Source organism: Molossus molossus, unplaced genomic scaffold (genome assembly GCF_014108415.1).
Source record: "Molossus molossus isolate mMolMol1 unplaced genomic scaffold, mMolMol1.p scaffold_m16_p_1, whole genome shotgun sequence".
Lineage (NCBI taxonomy): Eukaryota > Metazoa > Chordata > Mammalia > Chiroptera > Molossidae > Molossus > Molossus molossus.
The window spans coordinates 222,897,690-222,914,260 of NW_023425344.1; the positions used below are offsets into that span (position 1 = coordinate 222,897,690).

Here is a 16,571-nt window from a genome sequence, read left to right on the forward strand (position 1 = left end):
CCACGAGAAGGGCAAAGCACTTCCTGCGGCGAGTCCACGACTGAAGTGAAGGAACTAACTGAGCTGCTACAGACAAGCCATGTCACCAGAAAGTCTTTCATAATGTTTGCGTCCACAGTAAGCACTAACTTTGGATCTACAAATCAGATTCACGCACAAAACTAGAAAAATAAGGTGAAAGCTTGATAGCTTCATATAATCACATCAAAATTAAAATTAAAATTCTGTAGAAGTCCATTGGTTTCGACACTGATAATGCTTTCCAAGAAAATTTAATGTTCAAAGACAAAAAAATAAAAAAAATCACACAGGGGAAAAATATAACTAAAGATCATTTATTTGTTTTTCACTAAGACTTTATCTTAGGACATAATTAAACTGTATTACCACCCCCCACCCAAACTTGAAGAAGGGTTAGTACAGTGAATGTTATAAAGTAGATATGAACAGTTTTTAAACGATTGGAACCAACATTAACTTGACAAAGAAAAACTTCCTTCTAAATCATAATGTTTAAGTAAAAAAAAAAAGAAAAAAAAGGGGGTGATGGAAGTTCAGATTGAACAAGATCCTCACATTTCATCTAACACATTCAATCCTGGCTAGAATGTACCAAAATGGAAACAGGATTACTATAATACAAAACTTCCACTACAGATCGCTGTACACACCTGTGTTCCAAGCCCACCCCCAACCCCCAGTGCTTCCAACACAACTATTTCCCAGCCTGTTGGGCCTGCCGACGAAGGAGCACGTAGATCTTCTCTTTAATCCAATCTTTGTTATAAGGCTGGTATGTCTGGGTATCAGCTCGGTAACTGAGGAACAGAAAAGTAGTAAGTTAAAATGGTAAATTATTGTCATGTAAAAAACAAACAAAAAAGACCCCGCAAATTACAGCTGCCCAATGATGACATAGATAAGCACATGTTCATACAAGAACTTAATGAAAATGTAAAAGAGCTGATTACATAAGATGTTGAATTTTTAAGCAACATGAACTATAGATCACTTAGTACAATCTTATAGCAGAAAAAGAAACCAAGACCTGGGAGACCTTAAATGCTCATGTGTTTATCCATCTACTTAAAATATGATAAGCCCGCCCTGGCCAGTTTGGCTCAGCGGTTAGAGCGTCGGCCTGCGTTCCTGAGAGACCCGGGTTCGGTTCCCGCTAAGGGCACGTACTTCGGTTGCAGTTTGTCCCCGGCCTTGGTTGGTCGTGCGGGTGGCAGCCACTCGATGTGTCCCTTCACGTCGATGTTTCTCTCTCTCTCTCTCCCTTCCTCTCTCTCCCTCCCACTCTATCTGTACAAAAAATGGAAAAATATCCTCGGGTGAGGATAAAAAAAAAAAATAAATAAAATAAAATATGATAAGCCCTGGCCAGTTTTGCTCAGCGGTTAGAGCATCGGCCTGCAGTCCAGAGAGACCCGGGTTCAGTTTCTGCTAAGGGCACGTACCTTGGTTGCAGTTTGTCCCTGGCCCTGGTTGGTCATGCGGGTGGCAGCCACTCGATGTGTTCCTTTCACGTCGATGTTTTTCTCTCCCCCCCTCCCCCCACTCTATCTGAACAAAAAATGATTATGTCCTTGGGCAGTCCATGGGCAACGCTCTTACCACTGAGCGATACCAGCCAGGGCTAAAGTTTCACGTTATAGCCAATCACTCAAGGTATCTTTAAAGGACTCAAAAAATAGAAACATTCATCTGACCTACAACTGAAATCTAGCTAGGTAAGCAATTAATTCATTTTTGAGGTAAAAAAAATAAAGAAAAAAAGATTGCGCAAATACAAAGCATATCCCAGTGTTTCAAAACCATGGGTATCAACTGGTAGAAAAACTGCATGGCATCCAAGAGAGGAGAGAGTGTAGTTTGCCTAAAAAAAACCAACAACCTTAGGGATACCCTAGGAGAGCGATTTTTAACCAGTGTGCTGCAAGACTTTTTAGAACATGCAATGCCTGACTATTTTAGTCAGGAGCACTGACCTCTTTTCCCTTATTATTTTTTTGTCAGATCAGCAAAATATATATATATTTTGGCATGCTGTAGAATTTTTGTAATTAGTTTTGTGTGCCATGAGATGAGAAAGGTTGAAAATCACTGACATAGGAAAACAAAATTACCTAACTTATCAATGATTGTTTCATTTTAGCCAGAAGTTTCATTTTTTACCTTCTTAGCAAAAAATTACATAAATACCTATTAAGGAGTTGCCAACTGGTATAGCTTTGTTTTGTTAATCCTGCCCCCAGGAGATTTTTCTCTTGATTTTGAGAGAGGGAAGGGAGGGAGAAGGGGGAGGGGAGAGAAAGGGAGAAACATCAACTGGCTGCCTCTGCCAGGAGCCCTGGGGGGGGGTGGGGATCAAATCTGCGACCAGGTACATGCTCCTGACTGGGAATCCAACCGGAGACACTTCGGTGCAAGAGATGAAGCTCTGACCACCGAGCAAATGGTCCGGGCATGATGGGAATAGCTTAAGTGCTTATCTGAATCAACTCAATCCTTTTTACAACCCTGTGTGAGTAGATACAATTATTATCCTTTTATTAAAAAATTTTTTTCTTTATTAATTTTTAGAGAGGAAAGAAGAGGGAGAGAGAAACATTGATTGACCACCTCCTGCATGCTCCACCCCCCGCCCCCTCACTGGGGATTGGGTCCATAACCTGGGCAGGTGCCCCGACTGGGAATTGAACTGGGGACCTCTTGGTGCATGGGTTGATGCTCAACCACTGAGCCACACCGGCCAGACCAATTATTATCCTTTTATAAAGGAGGAAACCAAGGCTCAAAGAAGTACAGCAACTTACTAGCTAACTGATTTTGGGAGAGTAGTACATGTTTAAACACTCCCAAGCAGAGTGGTCACTGTTAACCACTGAGTTCCAATTTTTGGCAAGAGAAACAAACTCCAAAGGCATTGTCATATTCTTCCCAGAACAGTTTATTAAAAATGAACAAGCTTTCTACTTACACAAAATACTTAAATCAAATAAAAAGAAACATTTGGCTTTTTATTAATGTCCTTTGGTTACAATGAGAACTTTCTAAAAAAATAAAACAATTTTCTTTGAATACCCTTTTTTTCATGCGTTCTAATTAAATAAGTATTAATCTAGCCTACTCTCAGCTATGGCAGAATAGACTACAATATTTATATTAACACTAGAAAAGAACTGAAAAAGGAATAGCAAATTTCAGAACTATGTATCTGGGTGATACAGCCTTATTTAGACACCACCAAACAAGATCACTTTAGTAGTGAATATTTAGGAATCCATCAACTCACAGGCTATTTTCCAACTCAATAAAAAAGTAATAATGCACCCTGGCCGGTTTGGCTCAGTGGTTAGAGTGTCGGCCCACGGACCAGAGAGACCTGGGTTCGGTTCCCGCTAAGGGCACATGCCTCGGTTGCAGTTTGTCCCTGGCCCCATTTGAGGTCGTATGGTTGGCAACTACTTGATATGTCTCTCTCACATCTATGTTTCTCTCTCTCTCTCTCTTTCTCCTCTCTCCCTCTCGCTCTATCTGAAGATGAATGCAAAAATCCTCAGGTGAGAATTAAAAAAAAGTAATAATGCTTTCTTTATGGAAAGCTATGTGTTGATCAAGGCTGTTAACTGGTGCTTGAAAATGAGACAATTAAATGTTAAGTAATTTATAAAACCCCAAGCTGTTGGCACAGATTAATCTTTTAGCCTAGTGCTATGTTCAATGACCACAGGTTTATAGAACAGAAACTGTGGGGCTGAGCAGTGAAGTCAGTGTCTTCACTGCTATCAGGTTGTCTTCCTGATTAGGAGTACCTTCTAATTACAATAACTAAGAATAAATAGTTTCTTTTGTCTTTAAACAAACAAAAACAGCCTATATATTCAAAAGGCTGTTATTTTCATCTTATAAAAAGTCCAATGTCACTGCCAAATAAACTTCAGAAGCCATGAGTACACAATAATTTACAAAACAAAATTGGTCTCGCCCTGGCCAGTGCTAGTGCGGCTTAGTTGGCTGGGTGTGTTCCAGTGCACCAAAAGGTTGCCTGGTCAGGGCACATCCCTGGGTTGCAGGCTCGATTCTCTGGTAGGAGGCATGCTGGAGGCAGCTGACAGATGTTTTGCTTTCACATGGGTGTTTCTCTTTCCCCGCTCCCGCTCCCTCACCCCCTCTCTAAAAATCAGTATCTAAGGAATAAACAGCCCAAGTCACAATCCCTGAAAAGGGGGAGGGGCAGGATGTGTTAACTGCCATAAGTGCCATGATAATAGGTGTATTCTTTGGAAACAATACCTGTTTTCTCTGGAATATACAAATAACAAAAGGAACATAAAATCCTATGGGCAAAATGGTTCCAAATCCTAAATTTGACTCTGAAAATTTTCAGAGGCCAAAAAAAGTTTTAACATTAGAGACAGAAACATAAGCTACAATTTATGGTTTTTCAGACAGACTAATAATACAAACACTAGAAATAATTTTAGCACGTTAGATATAGTTTCTGATTTACATTTAATGACACAAAGTTAGAAATGTTCTGTTCTTAATGACATACTTGCAGTGTGTCACTTAAAACCATTTTTGTGTCATTTCCACTATCGAAACCCCGCCAATACCTCTTTATTAGTTAACTGTACAATTTTTAAAAAAATCATCACTCAAGGACACCCCCCCCATTTTTGTTCAGAGTGGGAGGGAGGGATGAAAGAGAAAGAGAGAAAGAACACTGAGGTGAAAGCAACACATCGGGTTGGGGCCAGGGACGAATCGAGGCATATACCCTTGACCGGAATCGAACCCGTGACTCATTGGTCCGCGGGCTGACACTCTAACCACTAAGCCAAACCGGCCAGGGCGTAGTTAACAGTACAATCTAACTCACTTGTGGCATTTGAAGATTCTAGTGGGCAAATTTGAAAGAAACAACTGAATCATAATTCAAAACCCTGCCCTGATTTTGTTAATCTATTTAAAAATGGAGTTCCTGTTATCTACCCAATACTGTTGTTCTAAGCAAGCACTGGATCCTCACATGTCCTACTGTGAGTTAAATTTATTTAAATTTTCCAAATGAGCAAATTTAAGATTAGCAATATTAAGCTAACTTGTCCCAGGCAGCCAGCATTCAAAGTCAGCTATGGCTAATTCTGAAACTCCAGCTAGCTCTTAACCAAAACCTCTCGAGTTGACTAAAACATGATCCTTAGCTTTAAGTACCTCCCCATTCCACTCCCTGTTCTCAGATTAAATTCTAGAAAGTAAATATATGTTATCGGTGATTTCATATCCAGTATATGAGTCTGCCAACATTTGGGCCTCACTCTTGAACTCTTTTCCAATGATCTTGTCTCTTTCCCTTCCTTGGCCAGAGCCCTATACCTCGTCATTACTATCAACTTCAATATCCCAATTTCAAGCATCTCGTTCTTTGATCACTACTACTTCCCAACTGCCCAATTTGAACAACCCTCTGACCCCACTGGGACCTATAATTAATCAATTCTACCCCTGTTTTTACTTACCCCACTCCCCACTTACATTTATTTCGTGGTCATTCAATCCCTTGCATATACCTTCAACTTTTTTTTTTATCCTCACCCGAGGACATTTTTTCATTTTTTTGTTCAGATAGAGTGGGAGGGGAAGAGAGGAAGAGAGAGAGAGAGAGAGAGAGAGAGAGAGAGAGAGAGATGAAAGGGACACATCGAATGGTTGCCACCCACACGACCCAAGCAGGGCCAGGGACAAACTGCAACCAAGGTACATGCCCTTAGCGGGGAACAAACCAGGGGTGTCTCTGGACCGCAGGCCGGCGCCCTAACCACTGAGCCAAATCAGCCAGGGCTACCTTCAACTTTTAATAATATGTTTACTAATTCTCTACCTGTAACCATCAGGTTAAGAGTGACTATATTATCACAATGACTTACTTCATTTTAAATTCATTATTAGATACTTCATGCATTACACGTTTTCCTAATCCCTTCACCTTCCTAGGTTATTTGCTACCTCTTTTCACAAACCTTCCACATCTCCTCCCACACCCTTAACTCTAAATGGTGTCCATGCTTCCTATTTTCCTGAGGTAACTAAAACAATCAGAAAACTATTTCCCCAAGCTTCCACATCTGCCTGCATTCCCCACTTTACTATTAATGAACTGTCCATAACCCTAACTAAAGCCATCAATCTCGCTCTCTCCATTAGATCATATACCATCATTTCTCTGCTCTCCTTCTCATCGGCTGCCTACAATTCCTCTTTTCTCATTAGCATAATTACAGCTTTCTTGGCCTCTCATAGCTTTCTATATTAAAATCAGGACCTACATATTTAAAAAAAAAAAATTTTATTGACTTTAGAGAGAGGAGAGAGAGAGAGATAGCAACATCAATGAGAGAGAGTACAGATTGGCTGTCTCTTGCATGCCCCGCACTAGGGATCAGGCCCACAACCTGGCCATGTGCTCTGACCAGGAATCAAACCAGCGATCTCTTGGTACATAGATCAACGCTCAACCACTGAGCCACACTGGCCAGGCAGGATCTACATATTGTTTTATCACTGAAAAACATTTACTTCTAGCACAGTGTCTGGCATGAAAATTAATTTTAATTGGACAAATTTCTGAGAATAGAAAACACATGGGTTTAAAAAATCTTACTCTAACATTACAAAATATACATAGTTAACACTGGGTAGGATTAAAATTGAATTCCATATTAGTCTTGAATGTAGTTACATTTAGAAAATATTGTTGTGAAGACAAAATAACTGTAGTTTTAATCCAAAGCCAATTGTTTTAAGGACAAAGACAAAGGGAAGAAAAACTAAGAAAAAAGATTGTTTGGTTTAAGGAACAAAGAACTTTGAACTTCTTAGTTAGCATCTCCTGCATACTAACTGCATCAATTAGCAAAGTTCTTTAGATTTTCCTGTGTCTTTATGTTGCCAACTTAATTTATGAGCCATTTGTAGATAAAATATTAATTACTACCTAGCAATCAAAATTCAAAGATGTCAGGCCCAGACTGAGCTCCTAATACCATAAATTGCCACAAACAGATGAATAAACAATAGAAAAATACAACGTAAGCGACACGGTAGTAAATACTTACACAAGACAGCTGAGGTCTGCCAGATCATCAATAAAATCAAACAATTGGCTGATATCATATGTAATAGAGGGACTGTTGGGATTCATTCTCTTCAGATGTTCTTCATACATTTTACAAACGCCTAAGAGAATTGGGGAGAAAATCAAGATCTTACAACTGCATAAACTTTTGGTATGAGTAGTGTTATATAATGACATCACAACACTTACTTGGGCTGGGAAAAGAAAGTAAGTTGGTCACTTAAATTTAAATTTGTGAAGCATTCCACATTTATTTATATTTAATTAATTTATTTTTGTTATAGATGTTTCTCCTTTTCCCCCCATTGATACCCTCCTCCTGTTCCCACCCCCCAGCATTGTATATGTCCATTGATTATACTTATATGCATTTGAAAAATATATATACACACACCAAAATGTTGGTTATTTTGTGCCTTAGTAATAAAATGATTACTTCCAGCCACTGGATTTAATGGGACTTTAAAGACTTGTCATATGATGGTTCAAACAAGTAAGGACTAAATTATGGCTTTTATCAGGTTTTTCACTAAATAAACATTCCAAAGCATCAAAGAAAAACACCACACTTGAGAATGATGGATGACAAATGGATGCTTTTCTATTTTGCTTTCAAAATTTGACAGTGCACCACCACCATAACCCACACATACAATAACAAAAAACAAACCCCAAAACAAAAAACAAAACGAAATTGGCAATGAGGAAGATATTATCATAAAAGACTATCTAACATCCTTGACTCTGGATTCAGAGACTTGATTCCACCTCCTGAACCCTGCCAAAGGGAGATAACAGTATCTTCACAAGGCTGTTGTGAAGAGTGTATGAAATAATGCATAAAAAGTACTAGCACGTGTAATAAACACATAAGTACTCAAATACAAGTAATAAAAAGACAAAATGAACAAAGTCACTTATAGCAAGCCTACATTAACATAATTATTTAAAGAGCACATTATTAACTTTTTATTCAGTGACACACTCCTCTTGTTCCTACAAAATGCAAGCATAACCTTTTTAGTCCATTCCCACTTCAAATACTTGCACTGACCCACAGCTACCATTGTACGTAATGGTGAAAGACTAGATGCTTTCCCACTCAGATTAGGAGGAAGAACACTAGAATATCTACCTGTTCTTGTTACTTGTATTCAACACTGAACTGGAGGTGCTGGCAAGAGTGACTTGGCAAGAAAAAGAAGTAACACTCATTCGGATTGAAAAGGAAGAAGTGCAACTATCTCTATTCACAGATGACATGATCATGTATGCAGAACATCCTAAGGAAACACACACACACACACCCCCTCCCCAATAGAACTAATAAATTAATGCAGCAAGATTGCAGGATATAAGACCAATATACAAAAATCAATTGTATTTCTTTCTTTTTTTTTTTTTTTAATCCTCACCCGAGGACATTTTTCCATTTTTTGTTCAGATAGAGCAGGAGGGAGAGAGAGGAAGAGAGACAGAGAGAAACATCGATGTGAAGGGACACATCGAGTGGCTGCCACCCGCACAACCAACCAGGGCTGGGGACAAACTGCAACCAAGGCACGTGCCCTTAGCGGGAATCGAACCCGGGTCTCTCTGTACCGCAGGCCGACGCTCCAACCGCTGAGCCAAACCGGCCAGGGCTCAATTGTATTTCTATACTCCAACAATAAACTATCTGAAAAGGAAATAGCTTCAGGCTCTGGCTGGATAGCTCAGTTGGTTAGTGTCATCCCCTTACGCCAAGGTTCCATCCCTGGTCCAGGCACATATAAGAATCAACCAATGAAAGCACAAATAAGTGGAAGAACAAATGGACGTTTCTCCTCTCTCCCCACGTCCCCTCTTTCTAAAAACAGAAAAACAAACAAACAAAACACAAAACTCCATGAATAGTACACAAAAAAAGAACAAAACTTTTATTCTCATCTGAGGACATTTTTGCATTTATCTTCAGATAGAGTGGGAGGGAGAGAAGGAGGGGGGGAGAGAGAGAGAGACACACATCTACTAGTTGCCACCCACACGACCCCAACAGGGGCCAGGGACAAAATGCTACTGAGGTACATGCCCTTAGGGGGAACCGAACCTAGGACTCTCTGATCCGTGGGCCAATACTCTAACCACTGGGCCAGGGCTAAAATATATTTTTTTAATTGATTTTTTTAGAGAGAGAGGAAGGGAGAGAGATAGAAACATCGACAGGAAAGAGAAATATGGATAGGTTGCATCCTGCATGTCCCCTACTGGGGTTGGAGCCTGCAACCCAGGTATGGGCCCTGACCAGGAATCGAACTGGGACCTCCCAGTTCTTGGGAGGTTGCTCAATCCACTGAGTCACATCAGCCAGGGGGGTCAGGGGCACTTCATATTAAGATGGTAACAATCCCCAAATGATCTATAGATTCAATGCAAACTCTATCAATATCCGAGCTATGCCCAGCTGCTGTGGTTTAATTGGCCAAGTGATGTCCCATGCACAAAGAGGTCGCCAATTCGATTCCCCGTCAGGGCACATGCCCAGGTGGTGAGCATGCAGGAGAAAGCTTATTAATATTCATTGATGTTTCTTTCTCTCTCTCCCTCTCCCTGAAATCAATAAAAACATATCTTAAAAAAAAAAAAAAAGCTATTTTTGCAGAAATTGACAAGCTGACCCTAAATTTGATAGGAAATACAAAGGACTCAGGATAACCAAAACAATCTTGAAAAAGAGCAAAGTTGAGCCTCAAATTTTCTGATCCCAAAACTACAGTAATCAAGACCGTGTGGTAATGCTTATGCATTAAAAACAGGTATACAGATCAATGGAAAGAACACAAGAATTCCGAAATAAACCCTTATGTTTAAGATCAATTGCTTTCTGACGAGGATACCAAGATAATTCAATGGAGAAAGAATGTCTTTTCAACAAAAGATGCTAGGACAACTGTACATTCATATACAAATGAAGTTGGACTCATACCTCACAGCATATATATTCACTTAAAATGGCTCAGAGACCTAAATGTAAGAGCCAAAACTATAAAACCCCTGGAAGAATCCTCATGACTCTGTACAAGGCAATGGGTTCTTAGATATGACACCAAAATCACAAGTAACAAGAAAAAATGCAGTTCATCAAAATTTAAACCTTTTGTGCTTCAAAGACACGGTAAGTAAAAAGACAAGCTACAAACGGAAAGAAAAATCTTTGCAATACATATATCTGATAAAGAAATGTTATCCAAAATATACAAAGGACCCTGAAGACTCAACAGTAAGAAAATAACTCAAAAAATGGTCAAAAGATCTGAACAGATGGCAAATAACCATTAGAAAAAGATGCTCAACATCAGGAAACTGCAAATTAAAACAATGGGATATCTCTACACACCTATTAGAATGGCAAAGAACACTGACAACACCAAATGCTGCCAAGAACTTGGAGCAATAGGAACTCTCATTCATTGCTGGTAGGAATGCAAGATGATACAGCCATGTCTGAAAATAGTTTCAGTTTCTTTTTTTTTAACTCCTCATCTGAGAGTGGGAGGGAGGGAGAGAGAGAGACAGAGAGAAACATCGAGGTGACAGAGCCACATCTACTGGTTGCCTCTCCCACAACCCCACCAGGGCAGGGGATGAACTGCAACCGAGTACATGCCCTTGATCGGAAGTGAACCCACAAAGCAATGGTCTGCGGGCCAATGCTCTAACTGCTGCACCAAACCGGCCAGGGCAGTTTCAGTTTCTTACAAAGCTAATCATAGCCTTACCATATGATCCAATAATCATACTCCTTGCTATTTACCCAAAGGAGTTGAAAACTTCTATCTACACAAAAGCTTGCACACTAATTGTTTGTAGCAGCTTTATTCATAATTGCCAAAACCTGAAAGCAACCAAGATGTCCCTCAATAGGTGAATGGATAACCAAACTGTGGTACAGCCATACAGTAGAATATTATTCAGTGACAAAAAGAAATGAGCTACCAGGCCACGAAAAGACACGAAGGTACCTTAAAAGCATATTGTTAAGTCAAAGAACCAATCTGAAAAAGCCACTTATTGTATGATCCCAATCCATATTCTGGAAAAGGTGAAACTATAGACATTAAAAAGATGAGTGGTTGTCAGAGGTTTTGGGGGTTAAGGAAGGTGGAGCATAATGGGATTTTAGGGCAGTAAATGGTACATATGTCATTACACACATGTCAAAACCCACAGACTGTTCAAAGCAAAGAGTGAACAGACTTTAGTTAGTAATAACATGTATTGGTTCTACAATTGTAACACATGTATCACATGAACACAGGATACAAATAATAAGGGGAGGGAAGGAAGACGGGATATGACAGAATTCTCTGTACTTTCTAACCAATTTTCTGTAAACCTAAGCTACTCTAAAAAAATAAAATCTATCAATTTAAAAAAGGGGGTGGGCGAGGAGGGAAAAATAGCCCTGGCCGGTTTGGCTTAGTGGTTAGAATGTCAGCCCTAGGACCAAAGGGTCTTGGGTTCAATTCCTGGTCAAGGGCATTTACTTAGGTTGCAGGTTCCATCCCCAGCCCTGGTTGGAGTTGTGAGGGAGGCAGCCAATGTGTATGTGTGTGTCTGTCTCTCCCTCTCTCCTTCCCACTCTATCTAAAAATCAATGGAAAAGTATCCTCAGGTGAGGACTAACAACAAAACAAACACAGAAACATTTGGCAACCACTGTGTGAAAATTGATTCAGTAATTCCATTTTAAGTTTCTAAGTGGAAAATACATCACCATTTCTAATTTAAGAAGGAAAAAAAGAGGTATCAAAACACAAAAAGGTATGGAAGAACCTTAAAAGCACATTACTAAGTGAAAGAAACCAGGCTGAAAGGACTGCACATAGAAATAATCCCAACTCTATGACATTCTGGAAAAGGCAAAACTATGGAGGCACTAAGACCAATGACTGCCAGGAGCAGGGGTGGGATGGAAAAGATGAATATGTGGAGCACAGGGCATTTTTAGGGCAGTGAAACTATGTATTTTGTTGATACTGTAATGGTGGATACACTACATTATGCATTTGTCAAAAATCCACAGAACTGTACAATACAAAGACTGAATCCTAATGTAAACAATGGACTTTAGTTAGTAATAATAATAATAATAATGTATCAACACTGATTCAACTATAAAAAAAAGTAGCACGCCAGTGCAAGGTGTTACATTAGCAGGGAAGAAACGGGAGGGGGCAGTAATGGGAACTTTCTGTACTTTCTGTGCATTTTTCCTGCTAACCTAAAACTGCTCTAGAAATAAAGTGCACTAATTAAAAATACATTAGGCCTGCCTGCCCTGGCCGGTTTGGCTCAGTGGTTGGAGCGTCAGCCTGCGGTCTAGAGAGACCCAGGTTTGGTTCCCGCTAAAGGCATGTATCTCGGTTGCAGTTTGTCCCCGGCCCTGGTTGGGTCATGCGGGTGGCAGCCACTCGATGTGCCCCTTTCACGTCGATGTTCCTCTCCCTCCCTCCCAGTCTATCTGAACAAAAAAATGGAAAAATGTCCTCGGGTGAGGATAAAAAAAAAACCAAAACATTAGGCCTCACTAAAATCAGTGAAGGTTAGTAAAGAGCATTATAAATCAAAGACCAAACATAATATAGGCAAGGCAACAATCCGCTGAGACATCATGTAAAGAAAGTCTACCTTAATGGTAAACAAGGATGTCAGCAGAGAAAGAAAACTGGAAAAAAAAAAAAGACAAGAGCCCTGTTCTTGAAAATCAGAGCAGAATGTGATGGCAACCAGGGAGGCATGGTGCCAGCTACCTAGAAGCTGTCTCTAATTATTACAATAGTTTTTTTTCCATTGGTCTACCCATTGCTGGCTTTAAATGAACAGATTTTAAGTAGAATCCAGTCAGCTCTGGATAGAAACAAATTCAGGGACATGCCTAACAGCAGCAAAAACAGTAATTATAAAATCTTTATAGAAAAAGAATGAACAATTTGCTAGAAAGGATGCAGGGCATGCACAACTAATTTATGTGTTGTAATGATTAAATGTAAGGATGAATGCAATCTATGTACTCTCATCAAATGGTTCACAGAGTAAAGAAACATTAAGGGCTTATCAAATGCACAGCAAATTATACCGATTTGGTTCCATTTGCTTTTATTCTCTGAGCTAATAACATTCCTAAATATCTACTTCCCTGCTCAATGAAGAATCCAAGCAATTTGGAGGACAAAACAAATTCAGTTCCTAAAAGAGACATATTCTAATAGTGAAAGTAAGGGGAAAAGATTTCTACCCCTTGATTAGTGTTTCAACTCACCTTCCATGCATTCATTCACTGATTCATAGTCAGCATAAGTTCTGCCTTCTGGCCTCTTGGTAGGCTGTACCAGTAAAATGGTGTGAGACTGCAAGGGAAAAATGTGATTTCAATATAAGGTTCCTATTCATATTTGAGAAATTCACAGTATGATATAAAATCTTTTACGGCAAATTTCACTATTTTAAATACTTACTTCTCAAAGACAAGGTGTAAAAATTACTAAGAACAGTCTTATGTTCTCCCTCTGGGAAGCATGCCTGAGCCATTCCCTTCCCCCTCTCATTCCTCCACTTCTTCCCCCACAGGCATGTATCTCCTAAAATCTAAAGGACCCCACGAGACTTGCAACCAGGGGAGCAAGCAATGGGTAGCAGCAGCTCAGCCTGGGCTCTCCTGTAGCTTCTTCTATTCCGGGGCCTTCCTTGTTGCACTGTTCCCAGAAAAAGAATGATAATAATAATAATGATAATGAAAATAAAAATTACTAAGAACAAGTAACCAAATTTATAATCTGTAGTAGAAATGATTACTTTTAAATGGGAGTACTTTTCTGTTAATAGTTTAAGATCACAATACTTTCCAAACCAGTTTTGGTCACTTTCCTCTCACTGGAGCTATTTTCAGAACCTTTTGGTTTCATTAAAAATCCAAACATCTGTTTTACAGTTTTTCCATTCTTGACAGATTTAGTCCTTGGCTTCCTTATGGTCCTCTTTCTCAGGAGAATGAACAATACAAAACATATATTTAGAAAATATAAATACATACACAGAATGTAAGTACATTTAGGCAAATACATTCTTTTTTCTTTATGTTTATTTTTTAATCCTCACCCGAGAACATTTTTTCTTTTTTTTTGTTCAGATGGAGTGAGAGGGAAAGAGAGGAAGAGAGAGAGAGAGAACATCAACGTGAAAGGGACACATGGAGTGGCTGCCACCCGCACGGCCCAACCAGGGCCACGGACAAACTGCAACCGAGGTACGTGCCTTTGTCCAACGCTCTAACCGCTGAGCCAGGGCAAATATATACATATTTATATAAATATACTTACCACAATAGAAAAATAAGAGTGTGGCCCTGGCCGGTTTGGCTCAGCGGTTAGAGCACTGACCTGCGGTCCAGAGAGACCTGGGTTCGGTTCCCGCTAAGGGCACGTACCCCAGTTGCAGTTTGTCCCCGGCCCTGGTTGGGTCGTGTGGGTGGCAGCCACTAGATGTGTCCCTTTCACATTGATGTTCTCTCTCTCTCTCTTCCTCCCACTCTATCTGAACAAAAAAAAAGAAAAAATGTCCTTGGGTGAGGATTAAAAAATAAAAATAAAGAAGAAAAATAAGTTTGAAATCTAATCAGGAAAAAAGAAGTTATACAGAATTACCTTAATAAAATCCTTATTATCTGATTACCAAGCAACCGCGATTCACTCCAATGAATGTTAACCTGGCTGTGTTACCTTTTTTCATGTCTCACAAACATGAACTCTAAATTATCATTTTTCTACTGAGGAAGAAATATTGCAATACGTACAATTTGCTCATTAGCTTTTCTAAAGCTTGTATCTCCAGTAAAGCAAAAGTATTTAAGACTTCTAAACCAGTAATGATTCGTTATAAGTGTGAATTCTAATTTTTAATTCTATGAGGAATTATCACTGATATTTATCCAACAAGAATGGGTTGATATTAACTGCTGTCACTTTCTCAGATTTTAATCTAAGCACTGTAACACAATACCAAACAGTGACATAAAAGGCAGAGTAAAAAGGAAACCCAGAGAGAAAATGACTTGCCCAAAGTCATATAGCTAGTTAAGAGAAAACAGGAACTGGAAACCCAATGTTCTAATTACTAGTCCTCTTTGGGAGGCTATGTTGGGTCAAATATTTAAATATCTTAATTCAGAAAATTACAACCCGAAAAAGCGCCTTATCAATAACTGCATAACTTAACAGTAACTGCAGTAACCAGAAAACGGAAGTTACCTCTTAACCCCTTTTTGTGGATTAAAACAACAAACAAACAAACGCTCACCCACCCACTCCACTACTACCCTTGTCAGAGTCTAACGAACCTGGACCCTCAAGCTGGGACTATCTTTTCAGCCTCCATTTCCAAGAGAATGTAATACGGATAAGAACAGGCTTGAGTGCTGGGAGTAACGCTAAACCAAGGCATCCAGGGGTCTCGGAAAAGAGAAAAGTTCTATCTTTTTAAAAAGGAAGAGCACAGAAAAAAAAAATAGGGAATAGTTGCAAAAGCACACTACAAAGCAAAGACGACCTTTCCTGGCTCAGAACCTGGGTGCAATAAATTCAAACGGTTAGCTTTGGGAGCAGGTTTTCAGACATTCCCCGGGCCATTGTTTCTACAGCAGACTAGAGCATCTGAACGGAAAGAGTAGCCTCCCTACACGTGCCTCCACCAAGCAGCCATCTGGAGAAAGCGTATCCTTAGGACCGCGCGCCCCGCCAGAGCCGGCAGGCGTGCGCGCAACCACGGGGTGGACGCGGGCTCTGGGGCCTAGTGCCAGGCCCAGCGTCTCCGCGGCGGGAAAGGGAAGGATCGACCCACAAGCCGGAGGGCCGGGGACCAGCACGCTCCCGCAGGATGGGCTGGGTAAAGGATGTACGGGGCTGGGGTCGCCAGGAGGCTGGGGATTCCGGGAACCGCTTAGGCATTTCTCACCATCGCGCCAAACTCTTTTGCTGCAGCCGCCGCCGACACCACCGCCAAACACGAGCTTAGCCTCAAAGCCGCCAACAGCCAACCCCCGCGAGAGGAGCCGCCGGAAGTCGTCAGAAGCGCCCCGCGAAAGAGCCTTCTGGACCATAGAGTCTCACACATTTCCGGCAGCTAGAGCGGATTCCGGCTCGGCTTCAGCCACCTTGGTTAAGGGCGAGGAGATACACAGGGAATCTTTGGGAACGTGAAAAATAATCTTTACCTTTTCAAAACTCTTGCCTTCCGCACTCTCGTGGTCAGACATACGGCTAATGCGGGCAGCGATGTGTACAGTGACACAGGCATCTTTCATTAGCCCTACTCAAACATGGAGGCCGTCTAAGAAACCCGGGCCATAGGTCGGTTATCACCCGGAACTACCCTTTAAAGGAGGGGGCGG

At 40.5% G+C, this 16,571-nt stretch overlaps 1 protein-coding gene across 2 annotated transcripts; it reads right to left on the reverse strand.

The window, feature by feature from the left end:
• Positions 1 to 321: 321 nt before the first annotated feature.
• ERH (ERH mRNA splicing and mitosis factor) lies at positions 322 to 16,500 on the reverse strand. Of its 2 annotated transcripts, none has more exons than XM_036272217.1 (4): positions 16,136 to 16,223; positions 13,449 to 13,536; positions 7,128 to 7,248; positions 322 to 818 (listed from the first exon to the last, which is right to left on the reverse strand). In XM_036272217.1, exons 1-4 carry the CDS (start codon positions 16,136 to 16,138, stop codon positions 716 to 718), a joined length of 315 nt encoding a protein of 104 aa, XP_036128110.1. In that variant the 5' UTR covers positions 16,139 to 16,223; the 3' UTR covers positions 322 to 715. The 2 variants fall into 2 exon arrangements, with proteins under 2 accessions (XP_036128110.1, XP_036128101.1); XM_036272208.1 differs by lacking the exon at positions 16,136 to 16,223 and adding an exon at positions 16,395 to 16,500 and having other exon boundaries at positions 520 to 818.
• Between the last annotated feature and the right edge of the window lie 71 nt (positions 16,501 to 16,571).